Source organism: Ahaetulla prasina, chromosome 2 (assembly GCF_028640845.1).
Source record: "Ahaetulla prasina isolate Xishuangbanna chromosome 2, ASM2864084v1, whole genome shotgun sequence".
Lineage (NCBI taxonomy): Eukaryota > Metazoa > Chordata > Lepidosauria > Squamata > Colubridae > Ahaetulla > Ahaetulla prasina.
Genome location: NC_080540.1, coordinates 122,378,368 through 122,403,929, shown reverse-complemented (window position 1 = coordinate 122,403,929; position 25,562 = coordinate 122,378,368). Strand labels below are relative to the sequence as shown.

At 40.0% G+C, this 25,562-nt stretch overlaps 1 protein-coding gene across 1 annotated transcript in view; it reads right to left on the bottom strand.

Moving 5' to 3' along the window:
- LOC131190558 (CMT1A duplicated region transcript 4 protein homolog) overlaps window positions 1-15,963 on the bottom strand; it is a 43,133-nt gene extending 27,170 nt beyond the window's left edge. Inside the window, exons 1-2 of the mRNA XM_058167895.1 lie at window positions 15,916-15,963; window positions 13,752-13,842 (exon numbers count right to left, since the gene is read on the bottom strand). Coding sequence (XP_058023878.1) covers window positions 13,752-13,842; window positions 15,916-15,963 — 139 coding nt within the window. The remainder of the gene's footprint in view (window positions 1-13,751; window positions 13,843-15,915) is intronic.
- Window positions 15,964-25,562: the final 9,599 nt, after the last annotated feature.

Sequence of the window (25,562 nt, the reverse complement as noted above, 5' to 3'; positions counted from 1 at the left end):
TCCTCTATTTTCATTAATTCTCGTATTTTATCTAATAATGGTTCCAGAGTCAAAACAAACAATAATGGTGATAAGGGACATCCCTGTCTTGTTCCTTTCGCAATCTTAATAACTTCTGTCAAACTACCATTTACTATAATCTGTGCTGTTTGCTCTCCATAAATCGCTTTAATTATTCTAATAAAACAGTCTCCAAATTGCATTTTCTCTATTAATTTAAATAAAAAATCCCAATGCAATCGATCAAAGGCTTTCTCTGCATCCAAAAAAATAAGTGCCGCTGAAGTATTCTTCTTTTCCAAATATTCCAATATATTAATAATCTGTCTAACATTATTCCTCATCTGCCTCCCTTTTATAAAACCAGATTGATCAGTATGAATTCTTTGTTGTAAAACTAACATTAATCTATTTGCTATTATTTTTACAAAAATCTTATAATCATTATTTAAAAGTGAAATCGGCCTATAGTTACCAGGTTTAGAGCAGTCTTGCTCCTCTTTGGTATCAGTGAAATAAAAGATGTTTTCCATGACGGGGTATTCCACTCCTAATTGTATCTGATTAAATAATTCTTTAAGTGGGCCTAATATTTCATCCTGTGTTTTTATAATAAGTTGCTGTAAGACCATCTGTACCAGGGTTTTCCCATTTTAATTGTTTAATTGCCTCCACTATTTCTCCAGTAGCTATCGGCGGTTCAGCTCCTCCTCTGTTCTAATGTTAGAATATTCACCTTATAATCTTTCAAATAATCATAAATGTCCCTATCAATATTTTGTCTTTTGCATATAGTGCAGTATAAAATTCTGAGAATGCCTTTTTAATTTTATCCTGTTGGTATATCTCTTTACCTTTATATTCTATTTTTTGTATGACACATGCTTTCTGTTTCTTCCTTAAATTATATGCCAACCATCTCCCAGGTTTATTTGCATTACAAAAGGTATTATGTTTAGCATATTGTATATTCGTTGCCACCTGGTCTGCCATTAACATATTAAATTGACTCTGTAATATTTTTATAGCCTCTTTAAGTTTATGATCTTGTGGGTTTTGAATTAATAACTGTTGCTTCCTTTGAATTTCTTCTTCCAAATATCTCGCTGCCTTTGTTTATTATTCCTTTGCCTGTTGTCCAAATAAATCAATATCCTCTAATAAACGCTTTGCTCGCTTCCCACACAGTTCCTATAGGTGTCCCTTTGTACATATTAAAATCAAAAAATTCTTTTAACTGTTTCTTACAATAAGTTACATTATCCTCATATCTAAACAGATTTTCATTCAACCTCCATGTTCTACCACCTTTTTTCCCTTGTAATAATTCCATCCATACTGGGCTATGGTCAGTTAAACACCTCGGAAATATCTTCGTTTTCTTCACCCTAGAAAGCAAGTCATTAGAAATTAAAATAAAATCAATGCGTGAAAAAGATTGATGCCTATCAGAAAAAAAAGTAAAATCTCTCTCATCTGGATTCCGTAACCTCCATATATCTCTAAACTCAAAGTCTTCCATCATTTCAAAAAAAGATTTTGGTAATTTTGCATGTATAGGTATCTTCTTGGAGGAGGTTCTCTTATCCTTCTTGTATCAATTACTCCATTCCAGTCTCCTAATAAAATAAACGAACTATAATCCCAGAGGGTCAACCTCTCATGTAACATTTTGTAAAACTTTTCTTGTTGCTGATTAGGTGCATAAATACCTATCAACAAAGTCTTTTTTGCATCTATCACCAGTTCAATAGCAATAAATCTTCCTTGAATATCTGCCTCAATTAGCTTAGCTGGTATATCCTTCCTGATATATACAACAATTCCATGCTTCTTTTCCAAAGCTGATGCAACAAAATGGTTACCCAATTTTGAATTAATTAAATATTTTTGGTCTGATAATTTTATATGTGTCTCTTGCAAACAAATCACATCATTTTAAATTGTTTCAAGTAGTGAAATATTTTCCTTCTTTTCTGAGCTGAATTCAAGCCATTAACATTCCATGACAAGATTCTATTTGCCATTACTGGCCTCCTGAAGCTTTGAAGCAGACAACGGAAGCTCCTCCTCCGGTATCTTCCGTCTAGCTCCTCCCACAGCTTCCATAATGGGATCCTGACTTTTACTTTGAGACTGTTGCTCTTCTTTACGCTTAAGGGCTCCTCTTGTCACCCTTTGCTCTTGTGGTTCCTCTAATACTGGCAGCAATAAAGGCTCTTGGGTCACCACGCCTTCTTGGGTCTCTTTAAGTTTTCTATCACTTCTATTTCGACTTTCAAAACTGTAGAAAGAAAATCCTTTGCCTTTAAAACAGTGTCAATTCTATGTCTCCTTCCTTGATAGAATAGTGTCAGTCCAACTGGCACCTCCCATCTGAATTGAATCTGATGTTTTTAAGTTCTTGTGTAAAAAGCAAATTCCTTCCTGTCTCTTAACATCTTTGAAGGAATCTCTTTCAACACCTTCAACTCGTGTTCTCCAATTTTTAAAGTTGTCTGATATGAAACTTGCAGAATTTGATTTCTCATAGTCCTTTTCACAAAATAAACCACAATGACCCGAGGAAGCTTTCTCTGTCTTGCAATCCAAGAATTAACTCTATATATTTTATCAATTTGGTAAGCTACCTCTTGGGGTCCACTTCAATAAATTCAGCCAATGCTTCTGATATAATTTTTCTTAAGTCTTCTCACGCTCTTCTCGCATACCACGAATTCTAAGAGCTCCTTCCATAAGTTTATATTGTAATATCACAACCTGATCTTCATTTTGATCCACTTTTTCTGAACACCTTTCATTTGTCTTCTAAATGCTTATTTGACTGAGAGATCTGTTGCATTTCCACTTCCAATCCTTCAATTTTTACTCAGTCCTTGAACTGCCATAAGAATATCTTCTCTTATTTTTGCATTAAAATTCTCCATCATCTCTTTTGCCTATCTTCAGAAAGTTTTAATTGTTCTTTCAATATTTCCTCAAGACTTGGTTCAGATCCCTTCTTCCAGAAGGCTTTAAAGGTTTAGCTGCCATTCTGTCTTCAAAAGAATCAGGAATTCAAACTTAATAACTCTCCTTCCCTCCTTTCAGTATAAAAAAACTCCGTTTGTAACAATCCACAAGTAACGCTGCTTCATCGTACTAAAAAATTTTTACTTTCACTTTTAGACGCCATTTTAAAAGTCAATTAATCAAAGACAAAGAAAGGTTTCAAGTTTCAAAAAGGGAGTCGGTACTTGCCGTGCTGATTCTGCATCAAAGTTCGAACGCTTGTGAAATTCCCGTCTGCTTGGAATATCAATCAATTTAATAAGTCCTCTAGAGCAGAAGCGACATTCCTCTCCTTTTCCCTGATAAAAACAGGGGCGTGCTGAAGTTGGAAGGAGTGGAATTCGGTGGGGTCATAAATCCAGGAAAATTCGCTCTTGAGAGCAAACCCCCTGTCAGACCTGCCACTCTTCCACAATTCTGATAACCTCTTTCACCCAGAGATTATGCTAAGCTCAGTGAACAGTGATTTATTTTCTGTTTCACTGACTTTTACAATCTTCTAACACGGAGTGCTCTGTTAGAGCACCCAGCAGGAGGGTGACGTCACTGGAGCCTGACTGTGATAATTTTAAGCAGGGTTATGGCTTTGCTTGGCAGCAGACCCTGAGAAGGCCAAGGTCATTGCTAAAAAGAAAAGTGTCTAAGAGCTGACAGGAACAAGCAAAGGAAACTTGGTTTTCATGATGTAACTTCATCATTCTGTTAGCATTAGATGGGCAGTTCTTTTTCAGTATCAGTTTAGTGCAAATCCTTACAGCCTTGGTTATAACTATCTCACTTACCAGCTGAGGGCATTTCATGTAGAATACTTGAAAACTCTTGTTTTCCACAGAAACCCTAATATCCAATCATTACCCAGTGGGCAACTTTTAAAATGGGTTTATTATATTATAAAATGGATTTTAAAATGGAATTATTCTGAAAGAGCATGAAACCCTGGTTTAAAAAATAGTTTTACGTGCATGCCATCACCAGTAGAGTGTAGTAATAGTTCCCTCCCCGCCCCACAATGTGTAGCCATTCCCCAGCCACATTCCTATTAGATATTAAGTGTCTTTCCCATTGCAGGATGCCACCTTGTGCCCTGGGCAAGGGGGATGGTTTGAGGTTACACAGTTCAGCTAAGATATGAAGGCTAAAATCTGGAGCACTGAATTGAAATTTAGCATTGATACAAACACTAAAAACCAGCATCTCCCACTTAAATATGGAGAGACAATCATCTTGGTTATCAAAGATTGGGTAAAGAAACTACCATAAAGATTACAACGATTCTTCTTGACTGACTGAAAATCATTTTACAAGAATTTATTCATGAAGTTCATTGTGGCTTTCAACCTAAAAGACTGTTAAATAACAGTGTTAGAAATGTGTTGGATATTTTGAAAATGTTGTAACAAAATTCATATTTGTCATAATGACACCCAGATATTTTACTACTTTCTCAATCTTAAAATGCATTTTATTCATCAATTCTGTTTGATCTTCTGCTTTTCATTTTTTCATGTTATTTATTAACACCTTCATCTTCTTTTTGTTAATCTTAAAACCTGTCATTGCCTCAAATTCTTTTAATTTTCCTGTGAATGTTTCAATTTCCTTTAAGGAAAATTTCAATTTCCCTTAAAGGATCTTCCAAAATCAACTCCAGGTTATCTGCAAAACCTCTTAATTTAGAAATTTCTTTTTTAATTTTTACTCCTACAATCTTCTCATCTTGTTTTAACACTCTATTTGGTATTTCAAAAACCAAAATAAACCAGAGAGGAGACAGTGGACAGCCCTGTCTTGCTTCTTTTTGCATAACAGAGGGTTTTGTTAGATCTCATTAACAATTATTTGTACTTTCTATGAAATGTTAAATCGACCTTACCCATTTTATAAAATTCTCTCCAAAGTTCGTATCTTCCAAAAAACAAAAAAAGAAAAGAAAACCCCCTAACAAAAAGAGAAAGCCAAATAAATTCACATTGTCAAAGCCCTTCTCTGCAAGTAAGCAAGTCAGTGAGGCCTGTTTTTCATTAGTTTATGTTATTTAAAAATAATCATGGTAAGGCATAAAATGAAGTTAAAATAGACATTGAAAGATGATAAAAACTACAATTGTTATTGCTATGGAGAATTTCCGAGATAAAAATGAATACCTTGCTTAGAATGATCTTAGAATTTTGTCTCAGACAATATCTGTTTTGACAGTTGATAAACCATTTAAGCCAGGAGTCTTCAACCTTGGCAGCTTTAAGACTTGTGGACTTCAACTCCCAGAATTCCTCAGCCAGCTTTGGGAACTCTGGGAGCTGAAGTCCACAAGTCTTAAAGTTGCCAAGGTTGGAGACCCCTATTTAAGCAGTGGCAGAAGGATATAATCTAAATTTGTATGGCAGGGGAAAAACATGAGATAAATATAAGGTGTTATAAGATGCAAAGGAAAGAAGAGGATTAGGTCAACCAGATTTGAAATTATATATCTCAGCTTCCTGTTTGGTTTGGTTTGCTTGTTTAAAAGAATGGATGCTGCTGAAAAGTAGAGGATTATTGGAATGAGAAGGACACGGCTTGAGATTTAAACTGGATTTAAAAAATCTATATGTTGGATATGCTATATTAAAAATACAGAATAGATACAAATGTAGATTGTATTCAAAAACACTTTTTAGTTCTCAGCATAAGAAACATTTATAGACAACAAACACAAATGCTAACTACCTATTGTGAGATACTAGTATTTGTCAAGGGGAATTCAAAATAAAATCGGGAGAGAAAAACTGGTAGTAGAGGGATATAGCTCAGGGGTGAAATCCAGCAGGTTCTGGCAGGTTCTGGGGAACCGGTAACAGAAATTTTGAGTAGTTCGGAGAACCAGCAAATATACCTCTGGCTGGGTCCAGAGTGGGGTGGGAATGGAGATTTTGCACTATCCTTCCCCTGGAGTGGGGTGGGAATGGAGATTTTGCACTATCCTTCCACTGCTATGCCCACCAAGCCATGCCCACTAAGCCACGCCCATAGAACCGGTAGTAAAAAAATTGAATTTCACCACTGATATAGTGCTAATTTTTTTTTATTACAGTTATAATGAAAACAGACAAAAGAATTTGTGGTTTTGAACACTGTAAGACTGAGTTTGAAATAGATTTGTTTACAAATGATAAACATGTAATTGTTAAAGTGTATACCCTTTTATTATAATTGAAAACATAAGAGCAAGTGAAAGAATTTATAATAAAGTGGGCTACAATTTTTGATACAATATACAGATGAGACAACAGGAAAATATGTGGTGATGAAGATTGTTCAGAATGTATAAAGGCACTTCAAATTTAGGGTGGGAAAATGAATAAGAATGACATGCATGACGGACATGTAAAAAAGCTAGAATATTTTGGATTCCTATACATATCCTGATTCAGAAGATTTTAAAGATTAATTTACAATTGAGTCTTTCTTTTGGGATTGAAGGATGAATAGTTTGAAAAAAGTTAAAGAATAAAGGCCAGTATACCTGTCCCAGGATAATGTTGCAGGATTCAATCTGGATCAGTCACTAGGACCAGAGGTTTAATCATCTGAGCTTTCAGACTCATGCTGGAACCCATCCTCAGGGAATTTCTCTCTAGCTGTATATCATAGAACTTTGTTTTTGTAGATGGTAACTGTAGCAATATATCCCTCACGAAGAGGGAACGGTTCAGTCTTAGTTCAATTCCAAACTAAGACAATGGAGGAATAGTAGAGGAAAATGATTGAACTTGCTGAGATGGCTAAATTGACTTATTTGGTCAGAGAAACGACCATTTCTATGTTTATCTGTTGAAAATCCTCATGGACGTATTGTGTAAAACAGAAGAAAAAACACACACCAAATTCAGGATGTATGGATAGGATAAACTAAAGAAAGGATAAAGTAATTCTGTAAAATTAGAATAAGAAGTAAATTTATAATTGTATTTATAACTGCTGGAAAGAAGATTGGAAACTATTTCCAAGCACCCCACGGCCCTTGAATTTGACATCCCTGACCTAGATAAAGACTTTCTGGCTTGATCTTAAATAAGCTGTAGGATTCTAGAATGACATCAGCTAGGATCTTGGCTAAGATGTGGCTATGAATTAGCCTCAGAGGAACTTTGGTAGGAAACGAGGAAGCAAGAATCCCCACCCAAGTAGTTAGAAGCTGAGTATAACAACAACAACAGTAACTACAACATTGTAGTAAATGGTCACCCTACATTTCCTTTGGAACAACTCTACCCCTGAAGTTTGAAAGACACTGAACTTTTATCCTTCAAGGGAGTCTTAACCACCTGCCTGTTCCTATTGGGATGTTAATGTTGAGAAAGTTTTGTCTGTTCAAATGATTTTGTTTTCCTACTGGCAGAATCATTTTTACTATTGTTTTAAATGATTATATTGTTTATTATAATCTATCCAGATTCCAGAGTCATGCAAAAGTGGATAGTAATAGAAACGGAATGATTGAATAAGAAGCAAAAGTGCAAGTCTAAGACCAAACAATTGTCTTACTTTGGATGCAGAGATTAGTTGAGGAGGAAAAAACTGAGCTTAGAACTAATAGATGAAGAAAGAGAAGCTGGAAATGAAGTGGACGGTCTCTTCTTACCCGTGGTGGGTTGCTACTGGTTCTTCCTGGTTTGGGAGAGCCGGTAGCGGAAATTTGATGTGAGAGCGAACCAGTTCACTCCAATTGTCAGGTGGGCCCTCCTACCCACCCCCGCGCTATACCTATCTTTATTCCTTTGTTTTAAGCCCAGCTGAAAGATGTGGCAGAGCAGATTGCCATGCCTCAGCTGTTCTACAATTCAATGTGCTTGCGTGAAGCACAAGATTGGCATGTGTGTGAGTGAAGCAAGCACTTGCACACCGATCACGCACAAAACGTGTGCACAAAGCAAACCAGTGGTAACACCGGTTAGAACCCACCACTGCTTCTTAGCCCTATACATACTGTCTACGAATGGTGTCCTTTTGGTACAGCTAGAGTTCCTTTGAATTTAATATTTTAATTTCCAAGGCTTAGTGGCACAAATACCAAGTGTTGGAAAGCATTGTTGCAGAATGAAATAGAGGCCATTCACAAATATCCCTCACCCTTCTACCTAAGCAAGTGCAAGAATGTCTCACGGGATCCTGAGTAATTCTTGAAAATGTTCAGTGGAAAGGAATTTTTAAAACATAATACTTCCATTAAAATGTATCACAGAGGACAGAAAAGTTGTATTTCTTTTTAAATGCATGGCACTGGCATTTCATGAGGCCATGAAAAATGTTTGGATAGGTTATATGCTTATAAGGCTTGTGTGACCCAGGTTTGATTATACCTGTTTTGCTGAGCACGTCTGACAGCCTTTGAGAAGGGAACTGCACGTGCATGGCCAAGTCAGGTGACTATGGAGAGCCTGTATGACATAGTGGTTAAGGTACCAGGCTAGAAACCAGGAGACCATGAGATCTAGCCCTGTTTTAGCCACAGAGCCAGCTGGGTGACTCTGTCTCTCTCAACTCAAGGAAGCTTGGCAAGGCAGTGGCAAACCACTTCTGAAAAATCTTGCTAACAAAAACTGCAGAGACTTCTCCAGGCATCATCAGGAATCAACGCTCAGTTGAAGGCACAAAAACAAAAACAATGTAGTAACACCTCCTATAAAAGGGAATTTACATTGGATCAAACTTCTGGCTCCATTTCTATCTCCTGTTCGGTCTGAAACTGAATACCTGCCATCTCAAGACCAAACCATACAAAATGCCTCATTGTCAAGAACCTTTAGCAACCAAAAGTCCCAAGTTCTTTGACTGCAAACACTGCCAGTAACCGTATTCAAAACACATGCCTGACTTGCTTCTGGTTTTTAGCTTTTACAAAGAAAAACATTCTGTTTTTGTCTTATGAATAGAGAAGAGGAGGAGGATTGCTTTCAATGATCAATTATAATAAATCTTTATTAAAACAAACCTTAGCTCATTCCAATATATGGAAATTTAAAAAAAAACTGTTGGGTACAAGAGCAATGGTTGTCTTAAACGTAATATCAGCAGGCTTTCCTTGGTCAAGAGCTGCACATTACGTGGAAAGAAGTAGCCTTATTGGGCAGGGTAACAACAATACCCATGAGGTCCAAAAAGTCAGGATGGCAACCATCTTGCAAGATCAAAACCTTGCTCTTTTTTTTTTACATATATCAACTCTGAACTAAGATAAGTTACATGGTTAGATCTAGGATTTTCTAATTTTTTTTTTCTGTTTCAGGCAGACTTTTCCTTGTAATTATTAAGTCTATTTTAGGTCTTACACTTAATTCACTCTGTGTTTCTTCTCTCAACATAGTGGGAAAATATACTGTATTTTTTGGAGTATAAGACACACCTTCCCCCTCCCCCTAAAAGGGGGTGAAAATTTGGGTGCATTTTATACACTGAATGTAGCCCTGCCCACCCACTGCCCCCCACCCTTTGGCCTCTGCCTCCCAGCAATTTACCTCCTTGCAGCAAGCAGCAAGAAAAAAACAGCCCATTTCAGCTTCAGCACAGCCTGATTAGCACAAGTTGATTGTCAGTTGGATCAATCTCCTGACTCTCAGCTGTTTCAGGCTGCAGGGATTGCCATTGCCTATTGCTGCGTGGGTCTCTTCTGCTTGCTGCAGGGAGGTAAATTGCTAGGAGCAGATTTTTTTTTTCTTGTGCTAATCAAGCTATGCCAAAAATGAAAGTAAAGCAGGCTGTTTGCTGTTTGCTACAATGAGGCAACATTACTGGGAGGCAGAGGCTTGTTCTTTGTCTTGTCTTCTTTGTCTTGTTTCCTCACCAAAAAAGGTAGGTGTCTTATACTCCAAAAAATACTCCAGAGCGTCTTATACTCCAAAAAATAGGATACCACCTGGGTTTTGATAATAATGATAGGAGAGAGTTCCACACATTCCAAAACAAAGCTGTATGTGCCCTGAGGGCTACAACTTCCCTGCTGACATCGCCAGGATACTGATTTGGCTCAGACATTCATTCATCAAATTTGTATAAGCACCCATCTATCAGAAGAAACAGAAGTGCATTCGTAAGAGCGTGCCATAGGGCAACGCAGCTGATACATCCCCTGTCCCTGACATACTACATCATCTTCTTTTCCTAAGCCAAAGCTGACGTATCTGTGCTGTCCATTCCATTGCATGGATCTGGTTCATTTTATGCTTCGTTTCTGGCTTAGCAAGAGGTATACACAAACCCATTATGGCTTAGTGTTGCGTGCAAAGCAAATAACTATGAGCTGTTTAACAAATCATGCCTGAGATCTTAGCTTAAAATACACTCATAGGTTAGGTGACCCCCACGCTGCAGAATTTTCTCCCAGGAGACAGGCAGCTAGTCTTATCTGGACCTCCTTTTAACCAAATATCTAAAGTCCTGTTCCCATTGACTTCTAAATATTTCTATGGGTAATTGCAATTGGTGGGTTTTTAAATGATATTTTTTCTGGAGGTGGTTTACTTAAAATGGGTCATATTTAATGTATTTTCTTGGGACTTTTTCTTTGTTTTTGCTAAAATTAAAAATGAATTAACTACATACATTACTTGAAACAACTCTTTTCCTCTTTAGTAGATCTTGTTTTAATTGGAGAAAGGAAACCATTAAAGAATCAGTGGGAATGCCAAGAATGGTAACCAACTTAAAAGCATCCATTCTGCCTTTTCTAAATTCCCCTGTGCATGAGTCAGGACCATTGCATGATAAAACACCTCCTCAGGAGCTATTCCTGACCTCCTTTAAAAGGTTATTTTTTCCCCACTCTTTCTAATTCCTCACAGCCTTGCCAGGCAAGGGAAGTAATGTTTCAGGCCCCTAAGGCTGAGAAGGAAGATAGAGACAAAGTACAGTAAGGAGCCTCTTCTCTAGACATCCCTGTTATATGCCAGCTAGCAGAAATGATTTTTGAAAGGCTTTGGCCTGAGACAATCCACTCAGAATTAGTGTTTCTAATCAGATTTGCTTTCCCTGGCTTTCGAGATTTTTCAAAAGTTAGCTTTCCATATTTTTTTCCTTTGCCTATTAACATGGATTTCATTCAGATAAATTCTATTGCCCAATGGCCCTTCTTATTCAAAATATTCTTTTGATAACTCTTTTGCCAATTCCTAAAGACTAATCTCCTGGGTTTTATGGCTCTAGATTGTTACTGAGAATTAACTTTCCATGTTCCTCTTTCAATCAATCAATCAATCAATCAATCAATCAATCAATGCCTATTCATCATCTTTCAATAATATTTTCTCCATACAGCTTAAGTAAATGAACTCTGATGTGTATTATCCAGTTCATTGTGAGACTTCCACATAGGGGCCTTCCACTGCTCCCAAGTCATATGTGATCCTGTGGCATTTTCTCAGTAATTTATTTATACATTTATAAATCAGTCCATTTATTTCTAGCTCAGCTGCAGTTCATCTCAGAATTTCAAAGGCTTAAAGCCCCTGAGAACTTGTCAACAGAAACCTTCATGTCACTCACAGCAATGGTATTCGTGGCATTTCAAGATCAGAAGATTTGTTCATCAGCTTCAGATTGCTTTTGAGTAGCTGAAAACTGAAAATGGTGGCAGCTTTGAAAGGCTTTTTGTCAATCAACTCAGTTTACATAATTAGTAATATGTTCTATCTTATTCCTCAGAGTATATGACAAACACAGGTCAAAATCAAATACATATCACACTGTATGCTTGAGGATGGTGGTTGACAACTGGCAATTTTGAGATCTATAACTGTCCAAGTGTTATCAATAATACCACATGCAACAGTGATAAACAGGTCAACAATCCAAAAATAAGTTTTGTTCTATTAAAAGATGAGAAATAAATAGAAGTTAGTATAGCAGGGATAGGCAGTAGGGCCACAGCATTTATTTACCATGATGGGTTCCAATACTGGATCCTCAACCCTAGCATTCAAGATGACCTTCCAGCCTAAGTGTAAAGGAACTTTTGAATGCACAAATTTTGGGAGTGTTTTTTTTTTTACAGACACAACTGCAGTAATTTTCCATTTGTCTTCATGCTATTTATGTCAATGCTTGATTTGTAATGTTGTGGCAGAGAAAGCAGAATATGAGTGTGTGTTATACACATACGCATTCTGAGGAATGTGTTTTTATAATGCCTTTATAATAAAAGAGAAGTTAAATAGAAATTCGAAATGTTAGAACATAGAATGTCACCAGAGTTGGAAGGGACTTTGGAGGTCTTGTAGTCCAATCCCTTGCTCTAGCATTTGAAATTGTATAGGACCTATATCATTTCAGACAAATAGCTGTCCAGTCTCTTCTCAAAAGACCCAGCGATGGATCATCCACAACTTCTGAAGGCAAGCCATTTCAGCTCGTTTACTGTTTTTAATGTCAGATCCAAATCCACTTTAAGGATCAGGAAGGTGCTCTCAAGTTTAGGGGGTCACTCACGCCCTCGTGACGTCTCGCCTGGATTACTGCAACGCTCTCTACATGGGGCTCCCCTTGAAGGGCATCCGGAGGCTACAGTTAGTCCAGAATGCGGCTGCGCGGGTGATAGATGGAGCCCCTCGTGGCTCCCGCATAACACCCATCCTGCGCAGGCTGCACTGGCTACCTGTGGCCTTCCGGGTGCGCTTCAAGGTTTTGGTGACCACCTTTAAAGCGCTCCATGGCATAGGGCCGGGTTATCTACGGGACCGCCTACTGCGACCAGATACCTCTCACCGACCCGTGCGCTCTCACAGGGAGGGACTCCTCAGGGTGCCGTCAGCTAGGCAGTGTCGTCTGGCGGCGCCCAGGGGAAGGGCCTTCTCTGTGGGGCTCCGCCTCTGGAACGAGCTCCCCCCAGGACTCCGTCAACTTCCGGACCTTCGTACCTTCCGTCGCGAGCTCAAGACACATTTATTCATCTGTGCAGGACTGGCTTAGATTTTAAATTTTATAGGGGTTTTAAATTGATTTTAATATTTATATTTCTATTTTTAATGATAGGGCATTGGAATAAGTTTTTTAAAGATTATTTTAATTTTGTGTATCGATGTTTTATATGCCTGTGAACCGCCCTGAGTCCTTTGGGAGATAGGGCGGTATATAAATTTAAATAATAAATAAATAAATAAATAAGAGCCAGGACATCCCTCCCAGCCCATTCATTCTTCAATTTCTAAAGCTGAAATTATGCTTTTGCTCATCTGCCCTCAATCATCTGCTATTTTTTGACATTTTAATATGAAATACATTAGAGAGGACTGTCATCCCCAATCAAATTTATTTTGTTTTCCTAAACCACTAAAATATATATGTACACATAAGAATACACTGCTGACCTTCATGCAAATTCAACACGTAGCATAAGAAAACAGTTCCAAGGTGTGTACATGTGTGAGAGAAAGTAACGGAGAAAACACCAAAATCACTGTCGAGATGCAGTGCCTACTTTCCCATAAATGTTGCCCCCTCTGAGATGTAAGGGCAGGGTTAAATGGTAGAGATTGGCTGTGTAAGGCAAATATACTTACACTAGTTCATTTAAAGATCTGCTCACCCCCTTCATATAACATGCTTGATTGTGGAAACACAACCTCTTTTATTCAGTTTCGGCTCAGTCAGTGGATTGGGCTAACCCAGAATATGGGTTAATTCAATTGCACTCCAGCTGCCCTGCCATCAAATACGGAAGTCAGGCTTACCTTTTATTGTGCTCTTAAAGGGAACATCCATATCCGACTGCATCTGTGTCAGCAGATTGAAGGTGTCCTTCTGAGAAGGCTGCAGGATATCCTTTAAGAAAATAGCCATTAGTCAGGTTTACTAATGTACAGCCAGCACTAGGTATGTCTTCCTGTCTTTTCTGCTTCAGAGGCAAGGACTGAGGTGTGCACTTTAGAGAAAGAGTTGCTTGTTCCTGTCAGTAAACAGGGTTGCCATAGAGCTGCTGTGATGAAGCTGAGCTCAAAGCAGCTGCTTAGGGCTCAGGCTGCACAATGCAGAGTTTACAGGCCACCCAACTGAACAAGGGTCTTTTTCTTCATTGCCCTGGGGACGAGAAGCTGAGCTATAAAGTGAGGTATCTTATGGCCATCTAATATAAACATCAGGCTACCTTCAGTCTTGATTATCCCTGGATCAGAATCCTATTATTTGCTAAGAGAGTAAATAGCCATAACAAAAAAACCACAAATACTTTATAACATGCTCTTTATGGAGTACTGTTAAAGACTATTTCAGTTGTCAAGGTATTTCCAGACTTAATTCCAAAACATTACTGGACCTCAATCAGCCCTTGCCAGTTTGGTCTCTTCCAGATAAATTGTATAGAGATCTATAATTTTCCAGCCAACTCCTTTAGAGGGCAACACAATATAGAAGGTTGCCCTGGGTCATCTTCAGATAAACTTTCCTGCTGAATGCTACAACAGTGTTAACACTTCTGAAAATGAGAAACTGGCAGAGCAGAATTTTCAGCCCAATTATTGTTCTGAGTCCACAACATTTTTTTGAAAATAAAAATGCTTGGAGGGTACAGCCAACATAGAAGTGAAAAAGACAAAGAGAGCTGGGCTGAGTGAGTGAGTTGGGGTATTTTAAAAAGTAACCTCATCATTCAGTTCTACAGAGGAATTATTGAGTCTGTCATTTGCACCTCTATAACTGTCTGGTTCGGTTCTGCAACCCAACAAGAAAGACACAGACTTCAGAGGATAATTAGAACTGCAGAAAAAATAATTGCTACCAATGCCTTCCATTGAGGACCTGTATACTGTATGAATCAAGAAGAGGGCCGTGAAAATATTTGCAGACCCCTCACATCCAGGACATAAACTGTTTCAACTTCTACCCTCAAAACGATGCTATAGAGCACTGCACAACAGAACAACTAGACACAAGAACAGTTTTTTCCCGAAGGCCATCACTCTGCTAAACAAATAATTCCCTCAACACTGTCAAACTATTTACTAAATCTGCACTACTATTAATCTTCTCATCGTTCCCATCACCAATCTCTTTCCACTTATGACTGTATGACTGTAACTTTGTTGCTGGCAATCCTTATGATTTATATTGATATATTGACCATCAATTGTGTTGTAAATGTTGTACCTTGATGAATGTATCTTTTCTTTTATGTACACTTAGAGCATATGCACCAAGACAAATTCCTTGTGTGTCCAATCACACTTGGCCAATAAAAATTCTATTCTATTCTATTCTAGCTGGTCTTCTATTCAATAGATGTTTTGAAATTGTTCATATTCATGAAGGCAATTTTGTAAGACGACCTATATCATGCTTCCAAAATTTTATATCTCTGGGTCTGTAAGGCCCCAAAGGTTATTCCTCAATCAACATTTTGGCCAGCTAAAGGCAGTAATAATAATAATAATAAATAATAATAATAATAATATTTTAATTTGTATACCGCCCTTCTCCCGAAGGACTCAGGGCGGTGCACAGCCAGAATAGCAATAGCAATATCACTTAGATTTATATACTGCTCCATAATGCTTTACAGCACTCTCTGAGAGGTTTACAAATGTCAACCTCTTGCCCCCAACAATCTGGGTCCTCATTTTACTGGTCTTGGAAGGATAGAAGACTGAGTCAACCTTGAACCAGTCAGAATTGAACTCCAGGCTGTGGGCAGAGTTAGCCTACCATAACACATTCTAACCACTGCTTCACCATGGCTCCTGTAGTATATATGGATATATTATATGTGACATAATGACAAGTAGACTTAGCTACAGATGCATGGGAAGTTGGTTTTGAGACATGACCACTGTCATATTCTGACCACAGCTATTTCCAGATCATGCCCCCTCCCAGATTTCAGACTTGAAAGGTTTTGCACACCTCTGATCCTGGCCTTGATGGATTTTCTGTCCAGTCATTTGAGTTCATGGTATATGTGTAACCCAGTATTAATAGCCTCTTCTTCTTCCTGGATGGTGGTGCACTGCAATGGGTAAGCCACCTCCTTCTTTGTGTTACTGTAGTTCTCTAATTGAATATAAGATTCCCAAGCAGTATAAGCAGTTCGGTCATCTAAAGAGAAACAGACAGAATAGTAACCCAACTGTTGTTCCATGCTCGTGCTTCTGGAAGCTCCCCTGATGTAAATCAATGCGGTATTCTCCTACAGCTAACATGGCATTGTGATTGCTTGTTGGAGCTAGTATTGTGACATCAATGATGTCAGCAATCCAGTTACTATTTCCTTTCAGGAAATTTGCATCCTGCAGCTTTGCTAGTTTGGTTGTCTTCAATGCTTGTTGGACTATAAAGATTAAAAACTAAGAATGGGTAAGCGGCATAGGTAAGAGTGGGATGAAGCTTGGCTTACGTAGATAAGCATACAGCTTGGTGGATTTCTAAAGATGAAAAGTGGAGGCAAGAAATAATTAAAGGCCAAGAAAAATATAGTATATCTTATAGTGGATATACTAGAACCCTGTCTAATGCAATCAGGACTTCCCTTGACAAGAGGCATAAAATAAGTCTTCAGCATTGTACCCAGGACTGCTTGTGGGCAATGAGGTATAAAACTGGAATTTGTGGTAAAAGCAGAAAATAGGCAAAGTTTATTTATTTTATTTAGTGTTTCAATTTCAAGGCCCTCCAACTACATAGCGACTCTGGCTGGCTTACGAATAAAAATTAAAGGAAAACAAAATAAGACAGCTAACTGGAATCAAAACTCAAAAAGCCAAGCAAACAATAACCAATCAAAGAGGCTCCACCCTCATCCTAGCCCAAGGCTTGGGAGAAATCTGAGTTAAACACCACCTACTTCTTTTTCATTAACTGATTTCCACCAATCTAACTGAAGCATTCTTTAAACCACAAGATTTATATTTAACTAGATGATTGACCAAGGGGATGCGGTGGCTCAGGGGCTAGGACATTGAGCTTGTCGATCGAAAGGTCGGCAGCTCAGCGGTTCGAATCCCTAGTGCTGCTGTGTAACGGGGTGAGCTCCTGTTACTTGTCCCAGCTTCTGCCAACCTAGCAGTTTTGAAAGCACGTAAAAATACAAGTAGAAAAAATAGGGATCACCTTTGGTGGGAAGGTAAACAGTGTTCCGTGCGCCTTTGCGTTGAGTCATGCCAACCACATGACCACGGAGACGTCTTCAAACAGCGCTGGCTCTTCGGCTTTGAAACGGAGATGAGCACCACCCCCTAGAGTCGGCAACGACTAGCACATATGTGCAAGGGGAACCTTTACCTTTACTAGATGATTTGGCGAAGAGCAGCTAAGGAAGAGGCTGGTGACCATGATTCCTGTCTAGGGTTATGTTCCGGAGATGCCTGAACCTGAAGACGTTTTGCATACAAATTACATATACTACTACTGAGCTATCACATTCCCCTAGAAGGGAAAAGGACTTTTGGAAAGTAAAGAAGCAGGGAGTCAGTCAGTGGAGAACTAGCCAAAAGCATCACAGGAGCAAATAACCCCCTGATGATCAGGTTGATTAGACAGGTTAGCAAGCTATGGCCAAGTAATCTGCAATCAGAATGGTACCTGCCTATATCCAGGAATATTTTCTAGCTAATATTAGAGTCACTTCTTGAACTGGTTAAGAAAAGAAGTGACAGTGAAGGATTTGAAGGCCAAAGTCAGACTGAAAGCTGTGTACTTTCAGCTTTCAGTCTGACATTCGCTCAGCTCCGGGACGGTCTGGACCAAAATTGGGATGATCCAAGCGAGGGAGAGGAGACACGTCTTGTTGAGCCGGTTTGGGATGAGTTTGAGGACGTGGACAGGTTGTTGGGGAGGCTTCATGACACGACATGTTTACTGGACCCGTGTCCTTCCTGGCTGGTACTGGCCACTCAGGAGGTGACACGAGGCTGGCTCCAGAGGATTATCAACGCTTCTCTGTTGGAAGGGGTTTTCCCTGCCGCCTTGAAAGAGGCGGTGGTGAGACCCCTCCTCAAGAAGCCCTCCCTGGACCCAGCTATTTTGGGTAATTATCGTCCAGTCTCCAACCTTCACTTCGTTGTGAAGGTTGTAGAGAGTGCTGTGGCGCGACAGCTACCCCAATACCTAGATGAAGCCGTCTATCTAGACCCGTTCCAGTCCGGCTTTCGACCCGGATACAGCACGGAGACAGCTTTGGTCGCATTGGTGGATGATCTCTGGCGGGCCAGGGACAGGGGTTATTCCTCTGCCCTGGTCCTATTAGACCTCTCAGTGGCTTTTGATACCATCGACCATGGTATCCTGCTGCACTGGTTGGGGGGATTGGGAGTGGGAGGCACCGTGTATTGGTGGTTCTCCTCCTATCTCTCCAACCGGTCGCAGACGGTGTTGACAGGGGGGCAGAGGTCGACCGCCTCACTTGTGGGGTCCCGCAGGGGTCGATTCTCTCACCCCTGCTGTTCAACATCTACATGAATCCGTTGGGTGAGATCATCAGTGGCTTCGGGGTGAGATACCAACAGTACGCTGATGACACCCAGCTGTACTTTTCCACCCCGGGCCACCCCAATGAAGTTGTTGAAGTGCTGTCCCGGTGTTTGGAAGCCGTACGGGTCTGGATGGGGAGAAACAGGCTCAAGCTTAATCCCTCCAAGACGGAGTGGCTGTGGATGCCGGCATCCCGATTCAGTCAGCTGCAGCCGCGGCTGGCTGTTGGAGGTGAGTTACTGGCCCCAAAGGACAGGTGCGCAACTTAGGTGTCCTCCTGGATGATCGGCTGTCGTTTGAAGATCATTTGACGGCCGTCTCCAGGAGGGCCTTCCACCAGGTTCGCCTGGTTCGGCAGTTGCGCCCCTTCCTTGATCGGGATGCCTTGTGCACAGTCACTCATGCGCTCGTTACCTCTCGCTTGGATTATTGTAATGCTCTCTACATGGGGCTCCCCTTGAAGTGCACTCGGAGGCTTCAGTTAGTCCAGAATGCAGCTGCGGGTGATAGAGGAGCTCTGTGGCTCCCATGTAACACCGCTCCTGCGCAGACTGCACTGGCTACCTGTGGCCTTTCGAGTGCACTTTAAGGTGTTGGTTACGACCTTTAAAACGCTCCATGGTTTAGGGCCTGGGTACCTACAGGACCGCCTGCTGTTACCACATGCATCCCACCGACCCGTACGCTCTCACAGAGAGGGACTTCTCAGGGTGCCGTCCGCCAAACAATGTCGGCTGGCGGCCCCCAGGGGAAGGGCCTTCTCTGTGGGGGCTCCCACACTCTGGAACGAGCTTCCCCCAGGTTTACGCCAAATACCTGACCTTCGGACTTTCCGCCGCGAACTGAAGACACACCTTTTCATCCGCGCGGGGCTGGCTTGAATTGAATTTTAATGTCAAATTTTTATCAATTTTAAATGGGGTTTTTTAAATGGTAAATTTTAAATTTCCAGGCTAATTTAAATAAGTTTTTTAAATTGCATTTTAAATTGTACTTTGTATTGTTTGTTTTATTTTGCCTGTACACCGCCCTGAGTCCTTCGGGAGAAGGGCGGTATAAAAATCAAATAAATAATAATAATAAAATAATAATAATAATACTTTTCAAATGCATTCACTAAAAAGACTGTTTACTGTAAAGTTTGATCCTGGAGTTAAGGAATAGTACAAAACTCCAACGAACACATTTTGTTGCTGTTAGATTTGACTTGCTGTTATCAAAGTGGGCATCTTGGCTAGACATGTTGTTCTCAGCAAAAATAAAGACAGTGTGTCCTAACTTCACATTTTTACTAAGATTTCTGTTACAATTCTTTGCCTGAACTCCCAAAATAGACTGCCTAATTTAGAGTAGATTTCCAGTATATCCTGCTTTTATTTTGTACTACACAAAATAGGGCACAATTAATTAATTAAAAACATTTTGATAGAATTATTTTTTTTATTGGCCAAGTGTGATTGGACACACAAGGAATTTGTCTTGGTGCATATGCTCTCAGTGTGCATAAAAGAAAAGATACGATCATCAAGGTACATCTTTTATAACACAATTGATGGTCAATATATCAATATAAATCATAAGGATTGCCAGCAACAAAGTTACAGTCATATAGTCATAAGTGGAAAGAGATTGGTGATGGGAACGATGAGAAATTTAATAGTAGTACAGATTTAGTAAGTAGTTTGACAGTGTTGAGGGAATTATTTGTTTAGCAGAGTGATGGCCTTCGGGAAAAAACTGTTCTTGTGTCTAGTTGTTCTGATGTGCAGTGCTCTATAGCGTCGTTTTGAGGGTAGAAGTTGAAACAGTTTATGTCCTGGATGTGAGGGATCTGTAAATATTTTCACGGCCCTCTTCTTGATTTGTGCAGTATACAGGTCCTCAATGGAAGGCAGGTTGGTAGCAATTATTTTTTCTGCAGTTCTAATTATCCTCTGAAGTCTGTGTCTTTCTTGTTGAGTTGCAGAACCGAACCAGATAGTTATAGAGGTGCAAATGACAGACTCAATAATTCCTCTGTAGAACTGAATCAGCAGCTCCTTGGGCAGTTTGAGCTTACTGAGTTGGTGCAGAAAGAACATTCTTTGTTGTCCTTTTTTGATGATGTTTTTGATGTTAGCTGTCCATTTATATAACTTTCCATCTTATAACAAACTCTAGGTCTCTCCCAATCAAAAGAAAATGGACCCTCCTCCTATTTTACCTACAGCAATAAACCTGTGACCAGCCCAAGTCATCCAGCTGGCTACCATGCAAAAGAGAGGATCAGAACTCATAACCTCTCGGCTTCAGTTTCCAGTCCAGCACTTCAGTTGCTTCACCAAACTGGTTTTCAGACTACCCAATACTATCTGATACTGTACTTTTGCAGGATACAGTTTGGCAAATGATACTGCCAGCTTGGAAGAAATCTGAGAGAATACAAATTGCCCTAGTAGAAAGATTTGTGGGGAAGATTTCCCTGAAATTAAATCAAGCTGTCAAAGCAAACAACTCTTCAGTTTTGGCATCATCAGAAAAAGGCCTGAAGGCTTCTGGCATCTGGCGTATGCAAATCAAGCCATCCTCTTGACAGAATTACTGCTTACATAGGAACAGTGTATGTGGTGCTGCAGAATATTTTATTAGTGTCAAAAGTAGTTGGCATGGATTAATGAGGAGGACAAGAAACCCCAAAAGCTGAGGCTACAGAATATCTCCAAGGCCTCTGGTTGTTAAGTGTAATCTAAGGTTCTTCGTCAACAACCATCAATGTGAAGAGCTCACTGCAATTATATTCAACATAAAGAATTTGCCCTCTCTGCTTACCTTTACTTTCTGCCCATATTTCCATGACAAACTGCATCTCATCCCAAAAAGATGAACTTGCTGATGTTCTTCCTTTATTAATTTCTAGGAACCTAAGAAAACTAAAATCATGGCATCCATCCCTTTCAATTCCTGGCAGATAGATGGGGAAGAAATGGAGGTAGTGACAGATTTTATTTTCCTGGGCTCCAAGATTACCGCAGATGGGGACTGCAGCCAAGAAATTAAAAGATGCTTGCTCCTGGGGAGGAAAGCTATGGCAAATCTAGACAGCGTACTAAAAAGCAGAGACATCACCCTGCCAACAAAAGTGCGTATAGTCAAAGCTATGGTTTTCCCAGTTGCAATGTATGGCTGTGAAGGTTGGACCATAAGAAAGGCTGAGCGCCAAAGAATTGAGGCCTTTGAACTCTGGTGCTGGAGAAGACTCCTGCGAGTCCCTTGGACTGCAAGGCGAACAAACAAGTCAGTTCTAGAGGAGATCAACCCTGACTGCTCTTTAGAAGGCCAGATCCTGAAGATGAAACTGAAATACTTTGGCCACCTAATGAGAAGGAAGGACTCACTGGAGAAGAGCCTAATGCTGGGAAAGATTGAGGGCAAAAGAAGAACGGAACGACAGAGAATGAGGTGGCTGGATGGAGTCACTGAAGCAGTAGGCATGAGTTTAAATGGACTCCAGAGGATGGTAGAGGACAGGAAGGCCTGGAGGAATGTTGTCCATGTGGTCGCGATGGGTCAGACACGACTTCGCAACTAACAACAACAACAACAACAAGGAACCTACTACTATTGTGATACTGCTACCGCTATTATTTATTTACTTATTTCATCCACAAATATACAATGTCCATATTTTTAACTGGTTTTCTCACACATTGAGGAGGGTTAGATTAGATTATCCTTGTGGGGTGAAACAAATGAAATGTTAAAAACTTATGATGTCTGTGTAGTTACTTACCAAGTGCATCTAAATTATATTAAAGTAAGCAGAATATCTTTACAACCTCCAAGGTATGTCACAATTTTTGAGCAACCCTGTTTGGAAATTGAAAATTGGGAAATCTGATACTCCCTAGCACTGGTGCATTCCAACTCTATTCCATGGCTCATATCAGGAAAAGGGTTTCTCAAAGCAATATAGGACAGAGAAGAAGAGAGAGGGAGGGAGGGAGGAAGAGAGAGGGAGAGCATGAGCATTTGAATATAGGAAGACCAGGGGTGAAAGGCTCCTGGTTTTGACTGGATCTCGTGATCCTATAGCGATTGTGGCCGGTGGTTCGGTGATCCAATAGCTATCGCCAAACCACTGGCAACACCCGCCGCTCAGGTGTCATTACTTCCTGGTTTTAACCAGGAAGTAATGTGTTTTTTACCTTCTGCACATATGCAGAAGGTCTGTGCGCGCATGTGACACACACACAGGGGTGGGGCTTCCAAGCCAGTAAGGAAAGTAAGTCAATTTCACCCCTTAGGAAGACCATGCTGAAAGCAGTTACAGGGGTTTAGGCAGTGGTGGGATTCAGCCAGTTTGCACCTATTCGGGAGAACCAGTTGTTAACTTTCTAAGCAGTTCGAAGAGCCGATTGTTGGAAGAGTCTTATTTTGTTTTTTTCCACTTTACAGGACTAATCCTCTAAGGAAGGTAGGAAGGAAACATTCTGGTGTTGTTTCTTGCCTAATCTTTATTTCCCTGCTTACAGAAACTGCCTCTCTGGTTAATCCTTATTACATTGTAACAGCTAAGGCGAAGCGCCCATCAACATAAGTGATGTTGAGTTGGCCACGACCATACAGTCATATGACCACTGAGCCACGCCTACCCACCTGGTCATTAGGGCAGAGAACCGGTTGTTAAATTATTTGAATCCCACCATTGGGTTTAAGTATTGGATAAGTCCACTCTCAGAAACAGAAACTGACTGGATAGTTTGGAACCAGTCTGTCTTTCTCAGTTCAACTGACTTAATAGGGTTATGGTTGAACTTGTAGTTTCCTTAGGCATAGTGCATATTAAATATTTATTTTTAAATTGTTATATTTCCCCTATAAGATGACTCTGGGAAGCTTACAGTAAAAAAGGCAGAAAAATAGTTAGAATATTAAAACCTTAAAACTGCACACATTAAGATTACAAAAACTATACTAAAACCAGAACTAAGATGGATGGAATGGGGAGGAAGTATTCTTACCCAATCAGCCACCTTAGGGCTCCAGACCAGGGGTGGGTTCTACTTACCTTCACTACCAGTTTGCATCATGCCCACGCATCGTGCCTTCTGTGCATGCGCAGAAGAGTTTTGATGACGTTTTGAGTCAGAGCGCGGAGCCTCCCACCAATATTACTCTATAGAACCAGTCTGAACCCTTCCATGTTTTAATATGTTTTAAGGGCAAAAAGGTGGGAACAATTCTCACCTCCTGTGGTAGAGGATTCCACTGGGATGGGGCCACAACATAAAAGGTTCCTTTTCTTGAACTCACCTGCTGAAATTCCTTAGTAGACATGATCCATAGTGGGTCTATTCCATTGGAGCATGTGGGATAGCTAGTCTCTCATTGGGGAGAGAAGGCTCCTCAGATACTAAAATATTAAAAATAATAAGCTATCGGCAACTTCAGTATGCCTCCAAAGCATACTGAGAGAGTATTGATCCCAAATTGTTGTAAATACTGTATAAACTTATCTTTAGTTTATCATAGGACCGGGATATCTTCGGGACCGCCTTCTGTTACCACATGCCTCCCACCGGCCGGTACGCTCCCATAGAGAGGGTCTTCTCAGGGTGCCGTCAGCCAAACAGTGTAGGCTGGCGACCCCCAGGGGGAGAGCCTTCTCGGTGGGGGCACCTACCCTCTGGAATGAGCTTCTCCCAGGACTTCGACAACTTCCTGACCTCCGGACCTTTCGCCACGAGCTGAAGACATATCTATTCTTTCGAGCAGGACTGGCTTAAATAGGGTTTTTAAACATGGATTTTATTGGGGTTTATTTTACATTTTGTATTGTATTTTAAATTTAGGCTATATTGAATAAGTTTTTCAAATAGTGTTTTTATTGTAATATATTGTATTATTTTATCTGCCTGTTCACCGCCCTGAGTCCTTCGGGAGAAGGGCGGTATAAAAATTAAATTATTATTATTATTATTATTATTATTATTATTATTATTATTATTATTATTATTATTATTATTATTATTATTATTATTATTATTATTATTTTGTCTCCTCTGATTCATTACATTCTCTCTTGTTCTGATAAATCAACCTTAAGGAGGAGTCAGAACGTGGGAAAGGAGAACAGGCAGGTCCTCGTTCAGGACTGGAAATGCCCAAAAGTTGCTTCAGAGTAATCAAAATTCATAGCTGAGTAATAAAAGCAACCAAAATGACACATAAAGCAGTGGTCACTTTTAGCAGGTAGACCAGTCAGGAAACCCAACCAGATGAACTAATTCTACTTTATTGTACGGCTACATTAACAGAATCCTCCAATTCTAGAAGTATAATCCTCTCATCGTCTCCTTTATCCTGAGAAATTAGTACGGATCTTTTCTGAGGCTTCTGCCCACTGATTATCCAGCTACAGAATATGCTGTCTCTTATCTGACCATTCCCTAGGCAGCATCTCTGAGTTCAGTCTCCCAAGATGTCTCCCACATACCACTACAGCATCTAAGTTCCACAGAATATTTCCTCAGGTAAGACAGAAGAAAAAGCAAGCTTGGGAAACCAGCCACCCCAATGTCCTCCATCTTCTTTTAGCCTTCCACACTTGTGCACTAGAAAAAGAAAACTGGGAGCTGCAGAAATAGGGACATTCAAATACACCATGTTGTGGTTATTCAGGCCTCTCATCTCTCTAAATGGAGACCAGGAGGAAGTATTGATTTATGTTTGGATGACACATGGAGCTGCAGTCATGGTAAGTGCCTGTAAAAGAAGGCATCACATTATCTCAATTTTAAATCCATGCACAACATGGATTTGGATATCACACTAGACTCAATCACAGTAATCATGTCCACATGAACAAGACAGCTGAGTCCACTATATTATGAAGCTGAAAAAGTCCTGGGATATCTGTCCTGTCACTTTAATTTTAAGCCTCTTAGAGATGATTCTCTACATTCTCTAGCACACTGTATGACTAGCATCTTCATGTTTCTGTAGCATCAATTCCCAGATTTCAGCCTTTGGCAGGTATCTTCTACCAGATAAACATGTAGTTTAGCAGAGCTGCAGCTGCATGGATTTACAGTGAGACGATTTAG